At 48.2% G+C, this 22,957-nt stretch overlaps 1 protein-coding gene across 10 annotated transcripts in view; it reads right to left on the reverse strand.

The window, feature by feature from the left end:
- Positions 1-22,957, reverse strand: part of LOC139806609 (discoidin domain-containing receptor 2-like) — a 48,829-nt gene that overhangs the window by 12,210 nt on the left and 13,662 nt on the right. For 7 of the 10 annotated variants that reach the window (XM_071766488.1, XM_071766490.1, XM_071766487.1 and 4 more), the window contains exons 2-10: positions 13,091-13,228; positions 10,616-10,718; positions 8,113-8,341; positions 6,514-6,661; positions 6,206-6,311; positions 4,491-4,677; positions 1,767-2,013; positions 743-835; positions 142-299 (exon numbers count right to left, since the gene is read on the reverse strand). In XM_071766488.1, the coding sequence (XP_071622589.1) occupies positions 142-299; positions 743-835; positions 1,767-2,013; positions 4,491-4,677; positions 6,206-6,311; positions 6,514-6,661; positions 8,113-8,341; positions 10,616-10,718; positions 13,091-13,154 (1,335 nt within the window). In that variant the 5' untranslated portion in view covers positions 13,155-13,228. Of the gene's footprint in view, positions 1-141; positions 300-742; positions 836-1,766; positions 2,014-4,490; positions 4,678-6,205; positions 6,312-6,513; positions 6,662-8,112; positions 8,342-10,615; positions 10,719-13,090; positions 13,229-13,576; positions 14,735-21,985; positions 22,130-22,957 lie in introns of those variants that run through there. The other 3 variants (XM_071766486.1, XM_071766491.1, XM_071766493.1) reach the window with 3 other exon arrangements.

Raw genomic sequence — 22,957 nt, forward strand, 5'->3', positions numbered from 1 at the left:
TGGCATCTTCCCCTGCTGTGAGAACACTTTGAGCTGCTCTATGGAGCTGGGACAGCTCTGTGCTTTTTACATAATTCTGAGCTTATTAGGGTTAATGCTTAGTAATGAACTTGTGTCTGCAGAACAGATCCACTGCATTACCTTTTCCAACCTTTTCTGAACATATTGCTTCCAAAGAATAATGATTATAATCAGTAGGAGCAGGAGGATAATAGCCACAAGGCAGCCCACAAGGATGGAGGTGTTGGAGTCATCTGCTTTCTCTCCTATCCAGGTGCTGGTTACAGAAGATGTGGTTTCTGGAATGAGAGAAGAACCTGGAGTTAATGAGGCACAGGTTGTTATCTGTGCTTGGTACACAAGAGATCTTAGGCAGCTTCCTGAGCACTAACATTAGCTGTGTTCACATTTTGCTCTTATCAGAAATTCTCATTTTGGAGGCTTGTAGATAAGAATTGTGCAGAGGAAAAAGCCTGTTCTGAGAATGCAGTGGATGAACCTCTGCAATGGATCCATGCCTGAGCAGACAGTTTCAGAGCTTCACTGGCTGCACATTTGCCTCCAGCCCCCTGGCTCTGAGGCAGCCTCAGCCAGGTGATGGAGGAGGGAACAGCTGAGGCTGGGAGGACTGTGAGATGCAGCTCTGTGCATGAGGGTCATGCTCAGATCTCCAGAAATGGATGGAAAGCCCATGATAACCGAGGTGTTCCTGTGAAATTCCCCAGCACTCAGAAGTCCTTACCCCAGGTGCCCTCAGTAGTGTTGTACTCTGTTTCCAAGACATCTGTTGTGCTTGTGGCTGCTGTAACAAAACTGGGATTCACGCTTTCCATGTCTGGGGAAGGGAAGGGAAAGGGTCAGTCCAACAACTTCCCTGTTCCTCCCAGTGGTCAGCACAACCCCTCCCACCACCCCTGACTTCCCAGGCAGGACTGGCCTGAGACCCACACAGGACATGAAGAGCATGAGCAGTATGGACACACCAGCAGCATGGACACACCAGCAGCATGGACTTCCCAACCCCAACAAAGCACCAGGACCCTTCCCTGAGCTTGGCCCAGACACAGGGGATTGCACCAAGAGCTCTTTTTTGCATTTGAGCATGATTCTAAGGATTGCCACCACAGGAGAGACCAAGAGCCTGCCTAGTCCCATGTGTGACAGGGAGCAGCCAGGAGGGGCTGTTGGCAACAAGGGAAGGGACAAGCTGGAATCAGAGTGCTCCTTCCCCAGGAAAGTCCTCTCACTCCAGATGATTGGGAACCTCCAAATACAAAGCTGCAGCCAGATCGTTTTGTTGTCAGTACAAGTGTTTTTCTGCAAGACTCTTCTTTGCCCTTACAGACCCTTTCAGAACACCCACAGCACTGACTTCTGTGTCATAGTTATGACTTCAAAGGAGAAAAAATAAATCAGCCTCTTACATTCATAATCTGCTAATGTTATCATTAGCTGTAGATACAGGTCATTTATAACAAAATACTTGCTAAAGGAGGTAAAAAAAAAACCAAACCAATCCCCTAAGAAGCAGGCAGCTGTCTCAAAAAGAAGGAATGTTTTGCAGCCCAATTTTTCGTTGCCCCACTTGCACTTCTGTAGATGAGCATCACTACCAGCCTGAGCAGCACCCACTGCAGACAGGACCTTTCTGCCCTTCCAACCCTCTCAGTGCTTCTACTGTTTCCTCCTCCCTATTGTGCCCCCTCCACACCCCCTCTGTTCCTCTCTCTGCTTCCCCAGGTGCCTTGGCTTGCAGGATCACTCACCTGACTGGAAGGAAATCTCACTCATCATCATCCAGGTGTCAGCGAAGTGGAAGCGGCACAGAATGGCTTTGCCTACTCGCTGGTTGAGGGGCACGGTCACAAACCTGGCACTGGGGTTTTTGTCATCCAAAACAGTTGCCACCCCAACAGGTTCAGGTTCCCAGTCTGCAATCAGGCGTGGTTTGAACAGACACTCCACCTTCTGGAAGATCTTCACCCCCTTGGAAAACATGTTGTTACAGTGCACCTAGGGAGAAGGCAACAGATGAGGCAGGAGGAAGATTTATTGAAAATCAAACCAAGCCTTGGGGATTTTGTGTTCATGAAGAGTTCCTTCTTGTGAGATCTCCCCTCTATGAATACTCCTAACCCAGAATGAGGGACTTGTTCCTGTACAGCTTCATCCACTCATAGTGTGCAACGGAACATTTGTGAAAAATTTGATCCCAAAGTTGTTCTTCACCTGGCATGCAAATGTTACTGATCACACTTTGGCAGGCTCTTCAAAAGGTCCGTGTAAAAACCAGACAAACTCTGTACTAATCTAAAGCCTCACAGACCAACTCTCCTTGAACATATATCCTAAGAGAGGAAAGAAAACCACATGTGGTCTCTGGCCTCTCTTAGAAAGCCTTCAGCATCTGCAGTCTAAGCTAGTGTCTACCCACCCCCCAAAAAAACACAAAGCAGAAGATCTGGACCCCAGTATTTTGCCACTGTGGGCAGTGACCAGGAATCAGAAGGAACAAGGTGTCCCTCAAAGTCTTCAGTCTACTCCTTTTTCAAAGCCATGGTGGCCCAATCCTCCCCAGTGACTCCAGAAATTATTTCCTATTGATGGTGGAGTATTAGCAACTGGGACAACAGCTTCCAAACCAACTGCAGCTTTCAGCCCTATTAATTGCTTGGCCTCTGTGAGGTCCTGCAGTGAATAGCAGTGAAGCAATAATGAGGACAACAGGCCTGATGAGCAGTAAAAAAACAAAAGAAGGGTATTTGCATATAATTAGGAACAGATGAAGCTCAGACAACATTATTCAATAAGGAGAAAGAGTCATCCATAACAAGGCAGGAAAACCTGACGCCTGCAATATACAATTTGTGCCATATTTGGACAGAGTTGGATATGTTCTCATCTTGGACTGATACAGAGACACTTTCTATTCCAGACACCACCTACTAATGTCTAATTTTATAATATGCAAGCCTAAGGAATTTGCAATGCAGCTGCAGCATTTGCTAGCATTTCTTTTTAATACTTCCTCAGATAATGGGCAAGCTCAGAAAACTGGCATAAAGTCAACAGGTAGGACAATACAAAAAGTATTTACAAACAACCTGGCCTGTAAAAAATAAACTGAAAGCTGGAAGAATGAAGAATAATTTATGCTAATCAATACAGCTTTACAATGAAACACAAAATGAAGTAACTATGTGTCTGGTTGATCAGGATGCTTTTGTTTATATGATGGATTTTTATAAGGCATTTAATTTACTAATTATAATGTCTAACTCCAATTAGCATAGCACGAACCCAAGCATTTTATTTATTTGATTAAAAATTGTCAACTAGTAAGTCTTACAAATTTTAGGGCACAAATCATCCCTCTGTAGGTGTTTTTCTAGCAGGAATGTATTCCTAGCTTCAATGATCTGAAAGAGACAACAGAATCACTAGAAAGAAAATAAATAGGGGGAAAAAAAAAGAAATCAAAGTCTCTTAAAATATTCTGAAGCTTTCAGGGCTGACTCATTCCAGTGTAGTAAACTCAGGAACAAAACATAAATGCCTTTCTAAACTGGACTTTAATCTTGGACACCAGTAATTATTAACTGCCTTTTAGCACCAGATTTTTAATGAACACTGGCTCCCCATCCCTTGGCTAAGAGGACTTGTATGATCACAAGATTTATAAAAAAAGAACAATCATCCAAAAGCAGGAAATCGATACCATTCTTTTCTACAGTTTGATGGAAACCTACATCCAGCTCCAGGTTCTATACCTCTAGAAGAGCACTGCCAAAGACAGAAAGGATTGGAGGATTGCTACAAAAATGACCCTGGATCTCACACAGAAGGCACTGAGAAACTCAGACAAATTATTTTACTGAAATAACAATTGAGAGAGTGGTTTAATCACAGTCTAGAAGCAGGAAAATTTCTGAGAAGGCAGGACTCTTATTTTTGCCAGCAAAAGCAGGCTAAGAGCCAAAGTTGCAAGTTAAAAATAGACAGAATAAAACTAGGGTAAGTAACCACCAAAACAATTTACTTAAGGATGTGGTGGGTTCTCCTTCATTTGAAATCTCTACAAGAAAAGCCACCAATCCTTTTGAAAAGATCCTGCTGTTTACTACAGACTCAAAGTTCAGTTCATCCTCTTCCTGTCTAATTTCCCACAGCACAAGCAAATATTGAGGGATCCAGAGAAATTTTGGGTCAAAATGGAAACAACCTTTATACCTTCAGGATCAGGCAGCCCCTAGAGACCAAGGAGCCTACATCCTAAACCCATCTCAGATGCAGAATGACTGCAGGTGTCTGCTTTTTATTCCTTTAGGTCAAATACTGAAAGGTTCTGAGCTCCTCTGCTTCACCCTCCTACATTGGCAAATGTGGAACATCTCCAGTTCTGCCAGGCACCTCATGTCTTCTTGCTTTGGGAAGAGGACCCAAAGGGTAATTTGGAAGCCCCCAGCCTCCTCCAGGACATCCCTGATTACCTTCATGGAGGTGAAGTTCCGGGGTCTGTCGAACTGGAATTCCATTTCCACAGCCCCCGTGCTGAAGCTCTCATTCTTCCAGCCCACGTAGTCATAGCCCGGCCACACACGGTACTGGTGGCTCTGGGTGAAATCATCCAGTCCCAGCACCCCGTCTGTCAGCTGGCCCAGACCACCATACAGGTGCCTAGCAAGGAAAAAACCACCAGTCAGGCAGAAACAGCCAGGAGAGAGCAAATGTGAGAGCACGTGGGTCCTTCAGCTGCTCCCGGGAAAACATTCCTTTATTTACTGTTAACCCATCCAGGACCAGAACTCATTCCCTGTTCATGCAATGGCCCTTGCTTTTGTTTGGGATGGGCTTTTCAAATCCTTCCTTGCTCAGGAAAAGGCAGAAGTTTCTGCTTTGATACAAAGCCCTGAGAGCAAAGCCAAGTGGAAGCAGAGCCCCTTGGGAACGGGAAGAGAGGGCACAGACACAGTGCCTGCTGCCCATCAGACACCTGAACCCCTGCACCATGGAGCTGCATGGCAGGAGCACTGATCCAGAGGGAAAGTTCTGCAGGAAGGCAGAGAGAAGCAGGAAAAAGAGCAGGGAGACCTGGGCAGCTCACCCAGCCACAGCTCTAACAGGGAGCATGTCTGGCACTGCTCCCTGTGCAAGAGAAGATTATCAGCTCCATTGCCAGGGCTGCTCAGACTCTTCACCCAGGACCCTGCTTCATTCCACTTCCATTCCAAGAGTGCAGAGCCCACTACAGTTTTCCAGCAATGTCCCAGAGCAGAAGATGCCAGACGTGGTACATCTGTGGTACATCCTGACCCTCCTGGGAGCCATCCCTGCCATGTCCCTTGTCCTAGAGCAGGAAGGCACAAGCAGTTCAGTTGTGTGAGAGCCTCAACTTGCTCCCTGCACCCTGTTTCACTCCACTGCCTCCAGGAAACCTGGAAACCAGGCTGGGCTATGGCTACCTACACTGAAACCCTGCAAGTCCATTCCAGGAGAGCCCTCCAGTCACTGGAATCTGCACAGGTCTGAGTGTTTTAACTCCACAACAGCACTAGCAGAGGCAGACTCCTGATTCCAGGGGTCATTTCAGATCCAGACTCTTCATGAACTCTCCTTTCATGAGAGTCAACTGTTGGTTAAACCAGAGACACCTCAAGATGTCTGGAACATGTCACCCTCCCTACCTAACCTCAGTGATGGGAAAAACTAACAGACCTTGTAATGAGGTGTCAGAATCCAGTTACTTTAGGCTTTTTTACTCCACATTGGAAAAGCATCATGCCCAAGAGACCAAGAGCTATGAGGACATTAAGGCAATCAGACACGTCAGGACAGTGTCATCACACCACATAAACATGGAAGCTGTGAAGAAAGCACCAGCGGCATAAGGACATGCTCTAATTTATAAGGAATCAAAACCAGCTTCCACTAACAAAACTGTTGCTTCTTTCCTGCCAGCCCTTATCAGCTGGGGGACATCAATCTGACACATCCTGAGCCCACACCCTCCTTCAAAAGAGCAACACACTACATGTCTGAAGAGCCTGGAGTAACAAAGCCATGCTGCTCTGGAGAACTAGCAGGCTAGCTTGCAGCTCTGGAGGTCTCCAAGAAGCATCTGGGATACGAGGTAACAGCGAGAGGATAAGTAGGAAAAGAGAAAATTTGCAGAGTGACTGAGAGAGAACAGGAGAACTTCTCCCACCTGCGCTCCTGGTAGCCATCATAGGTCGAGTCATTCAGATAAACGATGGGGAAGCCAGGAGCCGCTATTGTCCCTCCTTCAGGGATGCTATAGGATGCCAAACCATCTAAAAAAGAAGGCCATATACCTCAGAAATACAGCAGCAGCAGCAGCCTTCCACCATCTCTCTCCATATGAGCCTTTTATTTATGCCGTGGACCAACAGAAGGAGTTCCGTGGGCCCGGGAGTCCCTCTGCACGCATGGGAGCCCCAGTCAGTGGTGTGCAAGGATTATTTCCCAGAGACAGGCATGGAAATGGCTACTTACCATACCAGACACAGCCATAAAGCTCCACCCTCATGCAGACAGTCATGGGCATCTCTGTCACAGGGATCACCCGGATAAACCGTGCGATGATGGGAGGCCGGAGATCTTTCAGGACCACGTCGTAGGTGTCAATGTTGCCTTGGATCACCTGGGGAAGAGAGCCTTGCCAGCAGCTTCTCCCTCTCATGCTGTTCATTTGCACAGTGGTGTCTTTGTACCCTGCCCTTGGAGACTGAGGAGCTTACCCTGTGTGGTACCTGCAGAGAATCAGCTGCTGCTGCTGCTCCTCTCCTCCTACACCTGTACAAAATCCTGCATCTCCCTGCAGAGCAGCCAGGCACAGCTGGTGCCTTCTGCACTGCACCTGGATGGCTGTGAAAGTTTTCTACACCTGCTCAGACAGGTGCACAGCACCAGGAGCTGAGCAAAGAAAACAGAAAACCTGGTTCCTCACCCTCTTCACCTCTCAGCTTTTAATCTAAAGCCTCTTAACATCACTTTCCTAGGAGGAACACCCATGACTTCTTCCAATGAAGCAGGGATCCTTTCCTTCAGGGAGCAGGTGACAGGGATCAACCATTTCAAGCTGTCAGATGGCCTCAGAGAGGAGGCCTGGGGCTGGCTCCACATGACTTTGCTGCAGGAGACAAAACCCAAGAGGAGCCAACACGTGGCAGAACGACCCTGTACATCTCTGTACAGGATGGAGCTGACCATCTGCTGGTGAATCCTGAGGGTGGCAGACACATCAAGCCAAAAAACTCCTACATGGTCAGAGTAAGAGGAAAAACCTTTGGCCATCTCTCAGAGATGAGGGTATCTTTGCACCAGCACAGTAGTGGAAAAGCTGCTGGTTTTGCCTGTCCTACCTTCTGAGAAGCAACAGAGAGGATGCACTTTTCAGAGCCCCTCCACAAGGTGGGGTTGCTGCTACTGAGCACTCAGTTTCTCAGGGCCAAAAAACCCCAAAGTGAATCAGCTGCAGGTGGAACAAACTCAGCAGCAGCTTCCAGTCCCAGCCACTACTGATGCCCATGTTCCCCACGCTGCTGCTGCTGTAGGTGGCCCAAACCAGAGACTGATGAGGGCCCAGGACCCCACAGCACAGCATCAGTGCCAGGGAGAGCAACATCCTCAGCTGGGGTCAGAGGAGGGACAGCTTCACCCTTTGCCTTCACTGAGGAAATTAAAGCTGGAGGTGACTTTTGTAGTGAGAAGCAACACATGCTCAATTCCATGCTCTGCCACCCTTCCCTTTTATTTTCTTTTTCACATTTTGTTGGTTTTTCGGGTTTTTTTTTTTAGTCACAAAGCAGACATCTGCCTTGAAGCTTCCAATTTAGAACCTTCACGTGACGTCTTGAATGTGGAAGCTAATGAAGAGCCAGAGCCTTCAGCCACAGCACTGCCTGAGATCTGAGGCATCAAACCAGAGGAATGACCGATCCGGCACCTCAGCAGACGCAGCGCTCAGGCAGAGGACAGGGCAGAGTCAGGACAAAGCACAACGCAGCAGGCAGGAGGCAGAGGCTGTGGCTCCTCCAGTTGGGTTCTCCCTGCCTTTGTGTGGCCCCCAGGACTCAGCCCCAGCCCACTCACCCTCCTGCCCTGCCGATCCTTCCAGGAGATCCAGCGCTCCCCGGTGCGGCTGTAGTCCAGCCGGTAAGCACGGGCAAACTCCTTGCCTGTGGCCCGGGCGTGCCTGCCCTGAGTCCCAATCAGGGTGATGAAGAAAAGCTTGTGCAGGTCAATCTGAAGGAACTGGACATCTTTGGGTTGCAGTAAGCCAGCGGGGCACCAGGCTCCATCCCCCTCTTCCCTTTGTAACCTGAGGGGAAAAGCGCACGCGTTAAAAAATGTCACGTCCGGGAATCCATCCCCTCCGGAGACTGAGGAAACACCTTGGAATGGGAGAACTGGGAGAAAGAAGCCAAATCAGCAGGGGAGACCTGACAGCTGCTGACCAAACACCTTTCCCCTTTGGGGTGATGGTCAGCTGAGATTTACCAGAGGCCTCTGGCCAGGTTTGCCCTGTTCAGAACAATTCCCTCAGTTCTGGGCACCCTTCCTGGGCTGTCAGGAGTCATTCCCTTGCCAGACACATTTCACATGGATTGGAAACAACTTGGTTACTCAGGTAGGTAACTGCATCCTGAATGCTTTTTTAGCACCTTGCTGGTAAATTGCATGCTTAATCCTCCCAAGCCACATGTTGTCAAACCAGAACTTCTGCTTGGCCACCACCACCTACAGCTCTACCAAGCACAGAGAGGAGATATCTGAAAAATACAGTTTAGAAATTTATATTTCTAGGTCCAGAGTGGTCTTGACAGACTTGAGAGGTGGGCCCATGCCAAGACCTTCTAGTGGCCTTCTGGCACCTGAGGGGAGCCTACAGGAAAGCTGGGGAGGGACTTTTTATAAGGCTGTGTAGTGATGGGACAAGGAGGAATGGTTTAAAGCTGGAAGAGGGGAAATTTAGGTTAGACATTAAGGAGAAATTCCTCAGTGTGAGGGCACTGAGACATTGGAACAGCCTGTAGCTGCCCCATCCCTGGAAGTGTTCAAAGGATCCTTCCAATCATTCCACGACTCTATGAAAAAAACAGAGTTCTGCCCATCTACAAATTATTCATCTCAACCCAATCTTCATCCCCCTCTCGTTAAGCAGATTTGCTCAGGCAGGACACTGCTAGCTGTAAGATGTGAAGGTCTCTGCTTCAAAGTTGAACACTGTGGCACCAGCTACAAAACCAAAGACTTTTATCCCTGAAGATGGACCAGAGTGTTGCAGCAATCAGCAGGTGGAGCCACTAGAGGAAGCATGGCTTCACCTAGGCTTCTGCAAGCCACAAGGTGGTGAGAGTTTTAAACTTGAAAAACTTATCCAGACACAAAACGCCCATGTGGATGTGATAGCAACAGAGATTTCTTAGCAAACAGCTCAGTGCCTCTCTCTTTTGGGCAGCTATTCTGTGTCTACTGGTGGGACCCGAGTGCCATGCCCCATGCAGCACAGGAGGCAGTACCTAGAAGGAGACACTGAAGGCCAAGGCACTGGAGAAGGAAGGTATTTGTCTCAGGATGGTCACCTGTTTGTACCAGACTTTCTTACAGCAAAGTGGCAAGCAAAAAAAAGTTAAAAAAGGCAGGAAGAGTGACTGTGAAATGAGAGGGGGACAGAGATCTGCACAGGACAACGATGACCTCTAACAGAATGAAGTCAGCTGAGGATGCCCTGAGGTCTTCACCCTGCAGACATCCAGCTGCCCTGGCAAGGAGATGATGGCAAAAGATGGTAGGTGATGCCTGAAGTATCTGCAGGACTGGAGATGAGCCACATCTCCCAGAATAAAACAAGCCTCCCAGTTTGCAGACTCACAGGATTATTCAAACTCCATAAAAACTCCGAACACTTCACATCTTTGCTCTACCACAGACTAAGGAAAAAAAAGCACTAAAAGAATTTTAGGAGTTATAGAAATATAAGTATCATTTTGAACAATTCCTTAACTCTGCAGTTCCAGGGTTTTCAGACAAAGTGGACACAGCCCATTTCCTCAATAGGATGCTGTTGAAAAGTTCAATCTCATAAATGACTTCCTATGATTTAGTTTAAAGCACTCAACAAGAATCCCAGGGGCATCACCCCTAGCTGACCTGTAAGTCACAAATACATCACATTTATTCACAGAACCAGAGGAAGATGAGGGTTGGAAAGAACCTTTGGAAGACTCCAGTCCAATCTGCTGCTCACAGCAGGGTAACTCCAAACCTACAGTCTGCTGCTCAAGGTCTTGCACAGCCAAGTCCTGAAAATCCCCAAACACTGAGACACCTCTCTGGGCACTTAACCCATGGCTTCATTTGCATGGGGAAGGGGTTTCTTTTCTCAATATTGAATCAGAATTTCCTGTATTACAGCTTGTGACCATGACCTCCTGCCTCTTGCTCTTTCACTTGGCACTGATCAGATTTAATACAGAAGCAGTGAACGAGCTAAGCAAACAGGGTGCTTTAAGGGTGAGGGAACTTTCTCAGTCACACATTGGCTATCCAGAAGGAAAAAAAGGATTACATTTTTTGGCAGAGCTTAACCCACCGTGCATACTGGGGTCCTGTGGATTCATACCACTGGCTGGAAGCAGTGATGTCCTCATCCCGGATCGTCCCCTCGTGCATACCCAGAGGGTAACGGCAGATAGCTGGGAATGGGAACAAAACTATCAGCACCAAAGCACCAGACAAGTTTAATTAAAAACCTATCGTGCCCAGGGAATAAACATGGTAATGATAAAACAGAGAATGCAAATAAAGGGATTAAATCTTTCATAATTATCATAAACAAATTGTAAGCAATGAAACGCGCTCAGGATCATCCAGCAGAGCCCTGGCAAGGCAAAAACTTCAAATAAACATTTCAAGAACATGAAACTCAAATCCATAGAAGTGTTACTGGTTGACCTATTTTATAATGAGAAATTACTTATAAATAAAGTTGCGACACAAAATGGAAGTATTTGTTAAAGATTTTTCTTCTTCTTCTGGACTGAACTGGATGCTTGACTTGCATTCAAATATGGACAATCATTATTTTCACCAGTCCAGTAATGTGAGAAGTTAAACAGCTTCCACTCGACTGGTCTAGCTCATGGAAACATCTGCTCCACTGTGTCACTGCTGGTTACAGCTCACATTTGAGCAGGATCCACATTGCCCCATCCTGGTCTGTTCCCTGCCTCAACTGGAGCAAGAATTTCACTTCAGGCATGAGAAGACTCTCAGACTTGGTGCCTTCAGGGAGTACAAACACAACTGGCTCAAGCCATGAAGTTCTACAAGCAAAAAAAAAAAAGAAAAAGAGACAGTGCAGATGTAGCTTACAAATCCAAGCTGGCCAAGCTCTCCCCCTGACACAAGATTTTTAACATGTCTTGGGGTATTAGGGACGTTTCAGAAAACTCAAAGTCTTACTGTATTCATTAAGGCTCAGTATCCAAAACAGACACACAAGATATTTTTGTCAGACTGGCATCAGCAGCAGATTAAAAGCTTGTATGGGATTAAATCACAGAATAGTTAAAAGACAAAAACACAGTCAATGGCAGGTCCCAGGAAAAAAAAAAAAAAAAAGAAATGGGCTGTCCTGTACATTTTTTTTGGCTTTTATCCTCCAAGCTCAGAGCAGCCCCAGCTCCTCCCCTGTCTGCAGTGACAGCATATGCAGGGTCAGCAGATGCTCCAGTCACTCCAGAGGGGCATCTGTGCTGGCTGGCATCCCCACTGCCACATCTGCAGTCCTGCCTGTCTTTTCCTCAGAGGGGACACTACCTTGGGTCTCCTCCTCATTTCTGGAGATCGGGACTGCCACCAAACCTGGCATGAAACCCCCTTTGTTGTTACCATCATACAGAACACCAGCCAAATAACTGCCTAACAGGTTATGTCTTGGTGGAAAACATCACAGCAGGAGGGTGGGACCACAGTGCTCAGAGCCCACCCCACCTCAGGATCTGGTGATGGGGAAGCTCTCCCTGCACATTTGGGTGTGCTGACTTCTCTGCTTACCACCCCCAAAAGGGATCTCTGTGGGTCTGATCCTTCAGCTGCCACCTTCCCTCTTCCTCCACTAGGTTTTAATCTTCAGAAACAGATGGCAACTCCAGTTCAAAGTGAGACATGTAATGGGGGTGTAATGGGGAGCACAGGAGTGCCTGCTGAGCCCCCCCCCCCCCACTCCATCACTTCATTTTTGGCTGGTTGCAGCACCAAGACAAATCTCAGCAAAGATCCACAGGCCAGAGCAGGAGCAGAGACAGCCACAGGCAGAGGGATCCAACAAAGAGCCAGACCCAGCAGAGCCCAAGGCCCTGAGGGTACCACTGCTGCCTCACCACACCTTCAGCCAAGCTGGTAAAGGATTATACTCACTTATTTCACAAACTGTCTCCAGCTCAAGCTACCTCATTACAGATTTTTTTGCAATACACTGCAGACCATCACCTTACTCATCCCCATCATGACTGTAACTTCCCACATGCTGATGGATAAGAGGCCATTCCCTGCACAAGGATTCACAGGCTTATATCCCTATCTTCAGCCCAGATTTGTGCCAATGCCCTGGTCTGAGCCAGGGCTTTCTACCTTTCCTTCCACACCTCTCTCTCCAGAACCTCTCCCAGTGTCTGGAGAGCTGTGGTTTATGCTTTGTTAGCAGTCAGCAATCTCCTTTCCCCAGTGAGCAGAGTGTCTCTGAGCCAGTCGAGAGACACGTTTGTTCTACAGACCACACTGTCACAATGCTGAACCAGAGGTCAACAGCAGCATTCTGAGTGCACAGCCCCTCAGAGGGGAGTATATCCATGTGCCTGATCCCTCCTGGGACTGCCAGCAGAGTTGTTTCACCCCAGCTCAGCTGTCAAGTGAGAATGGGCAACTCAGCCCAGAGCTCTGTTAGCGAGGACGTTTCCGTGCATTCGTTACATCCCTACGAGTTCATCATCAGAGGGCACAGAGACTGAGAACAAACACACGAAAGGTGGGAGGCAGAGCCTTTTCCCAGCCTGGGAGCTCCTACCAGGGTTGATCTCAGTGCCAGAGGGCTGGGGCAGTGATGCCAGCAGCAGCATGCAGAAGATCATGGTAGCGACGGGCGGCACCGCGCGGGGTCGGACGGGGACGAGTCCTTCAGGGGCAGCAGCTGCCACCTACATTTCTGAAAGACAAAGCCAAGAGAGAAGATGAGAGTTCTCCAAAGACAGGGCTTGCTCTGTGCTACACTGTCATTGCCTTGTGACGGGCTGGGCAGTGTTCCACGGCTTCAAAGTGTCCTGAGCTCAGCCCTGCTCTGACTCATCACCTGAGCAGTGAAGCATTAATTAATGGTTCCTGCCTGCACCATCTCCTCAGCTACTCACCCAGCCCAGCTTTTAGGAGCTCAGTTGCCATGACTACTATGCAGACACTGCTCTTAAACAAGTCCAGTGCAAAGTAATCTCTCCCCCATCAACTCTTGACTTTCCTTATTATATTAACAAGCACCAAAGCTGCCTCTAGAATGGACCTGAGCAGTCCAGCCAGGCTCCCCAGGAGGGGCTTCTCCATCTCCATCCCTGCACCAGCTGCCTGCTCCAAGCAGCCAAATGAGCTCTCTGGAACTTGTCACACAACCTGAAGATAAATGTCTAAAAAAGGGTGAAAATAATCTCTCCCTCTACGACCACACTGCTGCCAAAAGAGCATGTGCACTCACCATGCAGCACACTTAATTTCCTGTTTGGAAACAAGGAAAATAGCAAAGGGCTTAAGTGCTGGCAATTTCAGTGGAAAGCCATGATAACACCTCAAGGAACACAAGGTCATATCAGTGGAGTTATGCAAATTCTTTGTGTCCATATTCACTACCAAGAGCCTCAGGAGGTTCCCATCCTGGAAGACAGTTTTACAGCAGGGAGGTTAAAGGCTCTGGCTCATAGTGAAATGTCAGGCAAAAAGAAAACAGAATCAATCAATAAATGAAAAAGTTGCCAGGCCCAGAAAGTGTTTGCTTAAGAATCCTCAGAGTGGTAGTAAAAAGGCAAAACTGAATGTTAGGATTTGTTAGGAAATGAAAAAGGGGATTAAAAAAAAAAAGAGACCATCATTATGCCAGTGCATGCATGTGTGCAAGAACAACAGCATCAGATGTTATTTGCTCGGAGATTTGTATCAAAAGGCTGTATTTTTTTCACCCAATGTAATTAAACTGCACAAGTCACAGCCGTGAGTTGCCATGGAAACCAAAACAATCGGATATATTCACAACAGAAAGATACACCATAGCTTTTTAAATCCAAAGGTAAAAAATCTTTGGCTGGGAAAACCCCCCGTGCACAGCTCACACCCAGCAGCTTCAATCAGGGTTAGAATCACTGAGGCTTGCCCTGGTTTTGTTCTCCTTCCTAAGGATTTGCTACTGGCCATTGTCCCTGATGGATTCTGTCAGGAAAGATGGCTCTGAGCCTGAAAAACAGCTTAGGACCTTCTGGGGAAAAGAGCCAAATGCTCCTGCAGGAGGAGGAACTACTGACCAGAGAGTGCTGCCCAGCAGAGCTGTGCTCAGCCATCAGGCAACACAAGCAAACCCAAAACACACCTTGAAAGTGCCAGGGCCCTTCTGCCACTGCCACTTCTTGTGAGCACCCTGGCTGAGGGTGACCACAAGGTTCTGAGATTTTGTGGTATCTCGGGTGGAGCACTGGGGCAGCCCCAGCACAGGAGGGAACCAGACAGGAGATTTTCACCAGGGACCCTCAAGCTGTGTGTGCACCCAAAGCAGCCTCTTCCCTGCCAGAAATGGGGTGATTTCTGAGGCAAACACACCAAATCCCACCATCCCATGACAGATGAAGTGCTGTGGAGCAGAGGCCCCTTGCAGCCCTGTGGAGGGAGTTTGTGTTTGCAGCAGAGCTGGGGTTCTGACCTGGGGACATTGATCTGTGCAGGTGAGGAGCTGGGGGGGCCCAGGAGCCCCAGAACAGGACTCTCACAGGGAACTGGGGAGGGGTCAGCACTAGATTGTCCTCCCACAGAACCTGAGAAACAAAAGCATCATGAAATTCAGGCTCTAACTTGGAGGAACTGCAATCTGAAACTGGAAGACGTGGTCACTGAGGCCAGCCTGGCTTCCAGAAAGAAAAGGGAACCTTCAGAGCTGGCTCTAGAGCTCACCTGTGCCTACAGGACCTGGCTTGGAATTTAGCCCTTGCCTAAAGAGTGTCCAGGATGAATCCCCTTGGGATGCATCTATCTCCAGTGATGACATGGGGAACCCACTGGACTAGCTCAGCCTCCTCACCCCAGCCAGCCAGGCAAGGTCTCAGCTTTGTATGTGGCAGTGAGGAGCCTTTTCCAGCAGTTCCCCAGCAGAAGGGTTCAGGCTGTGCTTTGCTCTTCCCAGTCTGGACCACCAAAAGTGCATGTGTGGGAGTCCCAGGAGAGGTACTGCACACACAAACTATCATTTCTCATTTGCTCTTGAGCAAGGACACCAGGAGTGGTTTTCACTCCTTCCTCAACTGAGGAGCCTCAGCCCAAGAGCTCAGACTGCAGAAAATCACTGGAGATCTACTCGTGGTTGACTTCTGCTGAGCCTGAGCCTCAGCTAGTTGCAGACTGGCTTCCCAAATGCACACTTCCAAGTCCTGGAACACACTGGAATATACTCCTAAACACAGGCTTTGGCACTAACTGCTTGGAAATCATCTTCCTAATGATTTTTTTCTGGGTACACAACTCAGTACTTTTCTTTGTAGCTCTTTCAGCTGCATCAGACTTCCTCACTGTACTCGTGCCTCTCTCCCTGCTCTGCCCACACATACACAGAAAGTGCCAAAACTGCTGCACAAGCCCAAAACCAGCAAAAAAACAGGATTAGCAACATCCTCAGAGAGGCAAGAAAGTGTTAAACTCTGTTCTCAGGACTGAATGGATCAAGTTGCTAATTGCTAACAGCTGTCTGCAGGAGAATAAAATCCTGTTACAATCATTGTGAGAGTGAAAAAACCCCATATACTTGCTGAAAAACTCAGAAGGAAATGCAAAAGGAGGGCAGTTTTTCCCAACATACCCAGCAGATACCATGTGTAAAAAGCCAAATCATCTCTCTCCAGAGAGGCAGTGGCCCAGCCATGTCCCCAGCCCAGCCTGGATACAGGAGGGAACTATTCTTTAGTGATGTGCATGAAGAAGGTGGGACTTGGAGCTTCTCCAGGTCCTGTTCTCTCTCCAGAGATCCATTACAGAGGTCTGGCATGCTTGCAGGCCTCTTCAGATCCCAACTGAAACAGGCATTTGATTTAACTGGTTCCTTTACAGATCATTACCTCGGAGTAGGACATGAGGGTCTGCTGCAGGAATCCCATTACAGATTCCCAACACTATGCCAAGAAACTCCAGAGTCAGCACCAAGACTCACAGCTGTGTGTGTGATGCACTGTGTGTACCACAAGAGGACTTGTCCTAAACCAAAGCATCCTCAGAAGAGGTTCAGGAACAGTCAGGAGGACTGGATGGTCTCAGCATTCCTAAAGCAATTCAAGGAGGAAAGAGCAAAGCTACAAACTGGGACAATACCTGAAGCCTGCAGAAATAGAGGCTGGGAAGTGTGACTTCCTTTTTTTTTTTTTTTTTTTTTGGCTCCTCAGAGGAGGGTTTGAACCTCATTTTCCACACCATAGCTAAACATCCAATGGGACTATTACCAAAAAAAAAAGTGATGCTTCACTCGTGCTAGATTTTAGGAGAAAACCAGCATTCTAGACCCCCAGCCAGACCCAGGAGTGCCCTTACCTACAGCCCAGAGGAGTTTTTGCAAAGGACCCACTGGTCCTCCAGCAGTTTCCCACTGCCTGTTGGTCAGTCTGACAGGAATAGGGCATCCTCTGGATGTCAAACTGCAGAGTGCTTCTGTCCCAAAACCTGACTTAGGGATACAGGAACAAATGTCATCTCATCCATCAAAGTAACCAGGCCAAAATTAGAAACCATTAGAAAGCAAAGCCAAAGAAATGCAATTTACTGTACCAACAATGGGTGGCTCTTAGCTCAGCTAATCCAAAACCATAGCAACCCTTTCTCAGACTCCCTGGAGAAGGTATTTTGTGCTTTGCTCCACTGAGGAACCTGGAGATCCTTCCCATGACCCAGAGAGACCTCCCAGGCACATCCCAACCCTCCACAGGACACAAACACACAGCCAGGAGCAGGGAAAGCCTCACTGCACCAAAATACAGCTCCCCCCAAGTGAGGGGCAGCCCCCAGGCTCCAGCCCTGCAGTTTCTGTATGACAGGAGATGCAGGGAGGGCAGAAGTGCCAGGAGAACAGGAGATGGACACAAACAAAAAGCTCTGATCACTGCCCCCTTCCAAAGCTTCCTTCCCACACAGCACAGGCACCAGAGAGCACCTGGCACAGACATGGATATTTTCACTCTATTCCTTACACTGGCATCTCTCTCCAGCTTTTTTTTTTTTTTTTTTTTTTTTTTTTTTTTTGAGAAGGCTGCTTTCTTTTTTTAAAAGCAATCATTAAAACCCATCATTAAAACTTATCAGCTCCAAGTTAGGAACAGTCCTCCCAAGACCAGCAATCTTCCCCTGTGAGAGGCTCACACAGCAACCATATATATGACATGTTAACCACACAGATGACAGATGGAGTATTAAGAGCACTCAATCTAAACCACCATCCTCCCTCCCTGTCCTCAAGGGGCTCCACCATAACCTTTTACTTAACTGTGCTCCAACTTGCCTTCAGAGAGAGATCAGGTTACTGAGTCACAGAATTATTTGGGCTGAAGCAGATCCTCAGGAGAGCATCTAATCCCACCTCCTGCTCCGAGCAGGGTTAACACCAATTTCAGAGCAGCCTGCACAGGACTTGGTCCAGCTGGGTATTAACAAAAAACCCCAAGGATGGAGGCTCCCCCAGCCTCTGGATAATCTCTCCCACTGCTTCACTCCAGAAAACTTCACCCCTCCACAGGCCAAGGCAGAAGCTGCTGTCACTTCAGTCAGGGATGCCTGGCAACCTCCTGCCACCCATCTCAGTACAGAGCCTGTTCCTGTCCTCCTGATATCCCACAGCCTCCTCTTGTCCTGGCTCCAACAACCTCCTCAGGGAAGCCAAATTTCAGCATTAAGTTACTTAATATTTTCTCCCCAGCCACCACTTGTGCAACAGAGGCTCTGTCCAGGCAGTGGGATGGCTCTGCTTGGGTTTTTGTTGTGATCCCAGACAGCTCCTTCATGGACAGAGCAAGGAATGACTGAGATAGTCCCACAGTGCCAGCAGTGCGTGGCTGGAGCACTACTCCATGGGCCTCTGTTTAGGGACTGTGTGGATCATATTCCCACTGGGAACTATTTTCGAGAGGTATCAGGTGCCAGTTTCTAAATCAATTCATTCAACAGGGAATGGAAAGCAAGACACTGCCACCTTAGCCCAGCCAGAGGGCAGGAACTGCTTCCACTACCAGCAAATACAGACCAGACACTGCCAAAGCTGCTCAGAGGATGAGGGCTCTGCCAGAAATGAGACAAGGGGAACTTCCCTCCACCCCCTGCCCAGGAGCTGCCCCAGGACCCAAGAGGTCCTGGTCCCAAAGCTGAGCCCCTTCTGCCTCCTGGGAGCAGCAGCATTTGGTCAGCAGCAGGGGACTCAGTTGGGATCCGGGTACAGGACATCAACACAGCTCCTTTTGGCAATTGGTACAGGAATCTCATTGAAAACCACAATCTGAAATCTTTTCCGATGTGATCTGCTTCCCACCAGAGCCCAGGGATCACTGACCATGTTCTTGCTTTAATTTAACACTGATTTACCACTGCACCAGCCTCCCCAGCTCCAGCTCTGGAAGGAGGTTGGTCCCACCTGCCTGCTGGTTACCTGCTTCCCACTCTTCTTTAAAACACAGCCACAAGGCATTTCCCCAAACTTTTAGAGCCCTTTCAGTCTTCCCAGATTTATTGCAGAGCAGCAGCCAGGATTAAAGCTGCTTTGCCAATTTGTTTTGAACAAACTTGTCCCAGTCTTGCTCAAGTTTCAAAGACTTTAAAATGATATCTTGTGTCCACATCCCCTTCCTTACCAGCACCATGGAGGGTGTTTCAATATCCTCATATTATCATCCAGCTTCTCCTCTAGCACAGGAAAAGTTTCACTTCTGGCACTGTTATTGGCAATCAGTTGGGGTTTTTTAACCTTTCCCTACAATATAAACACCACTGATGAATTTGATTTGGTTATACAGGTGCTCAAGTATTTCTCACTGCCCTGAGGTATATTTGCCAAGCTTTTTCAGTTATCTGCACCTCTCCTGACTAATTGTTTGCCTTCCAAAATACTTATTTTACAGTAACTGCTACTTATCTACAACTGTTTTTTTTTGCAAATTGCTCCTAGTAGATTCTTTTAAAAGATAAAAACAGGATTACTGGGACAGACTCTTTGCAAAACCAGAAGGGAAGCTACTGAACCCATGCAGAGCAGCACAGTGCCCAGCACTGAGCTGGGAAGCTGCTGGCTTATGCAAGAGTAGAAACCAAACTTTAAGAGGTGGTTCAGTGAAAATCAAACCAGAAACACTGTTTTGGAACATTTATGAATTTAGCTGGCCATCTAATTTCCATCAAACCACCACAGAAATGCTGATACTACCAAAAGCTATTTTTTAATGAGTTTTGTAAGATGTTTCTTCATATGCATAAAACAAAAATTCAGTGCACCTGCCACTGGCAGACAGACCTTGCCCTTAGTTCCAGGAGCACCACTGCAGTCTTCCCACAAAAATGTTTAGAAACAAAGCCACACCATACATCTACAAAAAGACACCAAACTCAGAGAAACCTTTCCAGCACCAGAAAGCAGCAAAAATTCCCATCCCTTTGATGCATTCCATACATTGAAAAGACAGCAAACACCAAAAAGCAGGAAGGGAGCAGAGGGACCAGCAGGACAAGGCTGGGTTTGTCCCCAGTGGGAGCTCTTCTCCAGGGGCTGAGCAGAACATCCCTCAGTGCCCCTAACCAAGAAACTGAGGGCTGGGGACACAGCTCTTACACTCTGCTGGAGCAAAGTTTGCTTATTGCCCACAGTGGTTTTCCAGGTTAATTTATGAAGTGCCTGGAAGGGTGGGAGCAGCCAGTGGCAACACCTCCAGAGCAGCTGAAACCACTGGATGAATCCAGGGGGGATTTCCAGGCAGCTCTAAACATCTCCTGCTGGGTTTGCCTTTTATCAGCACTGCACCACAAAGGAAAAATTAAACTTCTCATGTAGAGGGATGAAATTTCAATTAAAAATGTTGCAGCAAAAACACCGAGCACGACCAGAGACAGTGCAGAGATCTCTGCTTAACACAGGGTGTTCCAAACAACCAAACCCAAGGGCTGGCTTAGCAACAAAGGGAAAAGACAAGAACACTGAAAAAGTTCTAGCAGCATTTCACAGCTATGGAAAGCCAGAATGGACCATTCTCATCAATTTTTCTCCAGAAAATTTCCAAACCATAAAATAGAAGCTTACAGAAATGTAGTAAGATTTAGCTACTACACAGAAGACAGGTAGCTGTGGGAAAATCCTGGGATTGTTTAAGGCAAGGAGGAGGGAAACAGGAGAGATGAGGGGGAAAAAAAGGTAAAATACCAACACCTAGATGGGGGGGAATACCATTTACCTCTTTTCCATACTGAAATTGAACTGAAATTAAAAAACAAATTAAAACTGAGGAAATGAAATTCCACAGCATACCATGCACATTTACCCCAGGGACATATTGCCACAGAGAACGTGGGAGCAATTCAGCAAAATATTGGAGGTGGATCTACATAATAAGAACATCTGTGATTCCATTAGCAGAGTAAAAGAAAGAGCACATTGGATATAAATTTTCATCCATGCTGGCATAAGCAATCCAGGAATTAATGTCACCAAAAGGTCCCCTCCTACCCGGGCAGGTTGTTCCACATTTGTCTGCACTCAGACCCCTGGGATTTTGTGTCCCCTGTGCCAAGCAGCCCTGGCAGAGATAAGATGGGTGCCTGAGTAGGTGGGCCCTGACCTAATCCAGTTTGGCAAGCTCCACATCTCTTCAGAAAGATCAGGTTTCAGTTCTGGGCAGCTTATTGTGCAGCTTCTCAAAAAGAGAAACAACACTGCCCACTTTTTCTTTTTTTTTCTTTTTTTTTTTTTTTTTTTTTTTTACTTTTCTCTAAGGGATTATCGTCTGTGACACAAAAAGAAAAGATGAAATTTCAGCTAAAGGTATTAAAATAAATACCTGCAGAGCAGTCAGCAACCCCTGAACGCTCTGCTGGAAACACAGCTATTTAGGAACGTTCTCAGCACTTGAAAAAATTTATTTTTCTGGGGAAATAATCAGATTTTATCCAGAAGGGCTGCTACTGGAGAGCCCCACGGTTAACCCTAACAACAAGGATTTTCCTGCATATTCACACTCCTGTGTTTTGGGCTAAACATGAGCCTGAGAAATTCTGACAGTGATGAGCAGGGCAGTGGGGGCAGCAGAGGGGCAGCAGCCTCTGTCCTGTCCCTGCTCCCCAACACCCCACACTCAGCCCCACTTTTTCCATCTCTGGTCCAGCTGAGCCTTGGAACATTTCAGAGAAGCTCAAACACGGGCTGTCCCGGACAGGAACCACTTCAGCCCTGGAGCACGATGCCAAACAGCTTCACATTTCTATCCAACACCAGATCCAGAGGGTCCCTGTGGGAATACCCGTGGTTTGTCACCCCCCTCCCACCCACCCACAGGAGGTAAATAGGGCACCAAGAGCCATTCCCTCCCAACCTTCCCGGCACTGCCATCCCACCCCCCGCTTCCAGCAGCTCCCAAGGTTCGTGTTGGATCCAGGAGCAGGGACAGACGGGGGAAGATCCGATGGGAAGCAGAGTGAAGCTGAAGGACCCTACCTGCCTTGCCCGGGGCCTGCTGAGCACAGGGAACAACTCCTCTGTCTCTTTTGATCGCCATGGGTTGAGCCAGGCTGGAGTTTCGACATTCCTCCCAACTTTTCCAGCACACACACACGATATGTTCAAACTTGAGCAACTCCTCCCTCCTCTCCTCCCTCCCTCCCTCCGCACACACACACGGACAGGCCCAGGAGATGGCCCAGCCTCTATCATCCCGGTTCCTATGGCAACCCCGGGGCGAGCAGCTGGAAACAGAGCTGTTTTCTAGGCAAATCTCCTTCCTTGGATCCCTCCGGCTCTTCCCTGCTCTTGGCCCCTCCTTGCTCCAGCGCTCTCCCTGGGGGCTGCTCCGCTGGCACTTGGCCCAGACGTTGCCTGGAGGAAGGCCAAGCTTTGAATTCATTTAGTAAAACCACAACAGAAAGCAGCTCTCCTGCTCAGGAAGCAGGGCCCGTGTAGTCCCAGGGGCAAGGCAGAGCCAGCTTCCAGCTCCTTGCTGAACGGAGCTGCGGGAATGATCCCGACCAGGGCATCACCACCCACCCCCTGCTCCTCACCCTCCTGCACTGCCCAGGCCTCAGGTACAACACCAAGCAGACAAAGCCATGGCAGCTGATGGGATCACTGCAACCCTAGAGCAGGTCGGGGGCACTGCCCTGTCACTTGGACTTCCCAAGCCTTTCCGGGATGAGGGACACACCACGCAGGGACACCAGGGCACACCACGCAGGGACACCAGGGCACACCACGCAGGGGCACCAGGACACACCACGCAGGGACACCAGGGCACACCACGCAGGGACACCAGGGCACACCACGCAGGGACACCAGGGCACACCACGCAGGGACACCAGGGCACACCAGGGCACACCTTGGGTCACCAGTATAAAGCTCCAGTTAGGGGACCGGCAATAGAAGAAAACTGAAGAGCAGATGCCCTTTGCCTGGTTTTCCTGTTGGGGAATCCAG

Source organism: Heliangelus exortis, chromosome 22 (genome assembly GCF_036169615.1).
Source record: "Heliangelus exortis chromosome 22, bHelExo1.hap1, whole genome shotgun sequence".
NCBI lineage: Eukaryota > Metazoa > Chordata > Aves > Apodiformes > Trochilidae > Heliangelus > Heliangelus exortis.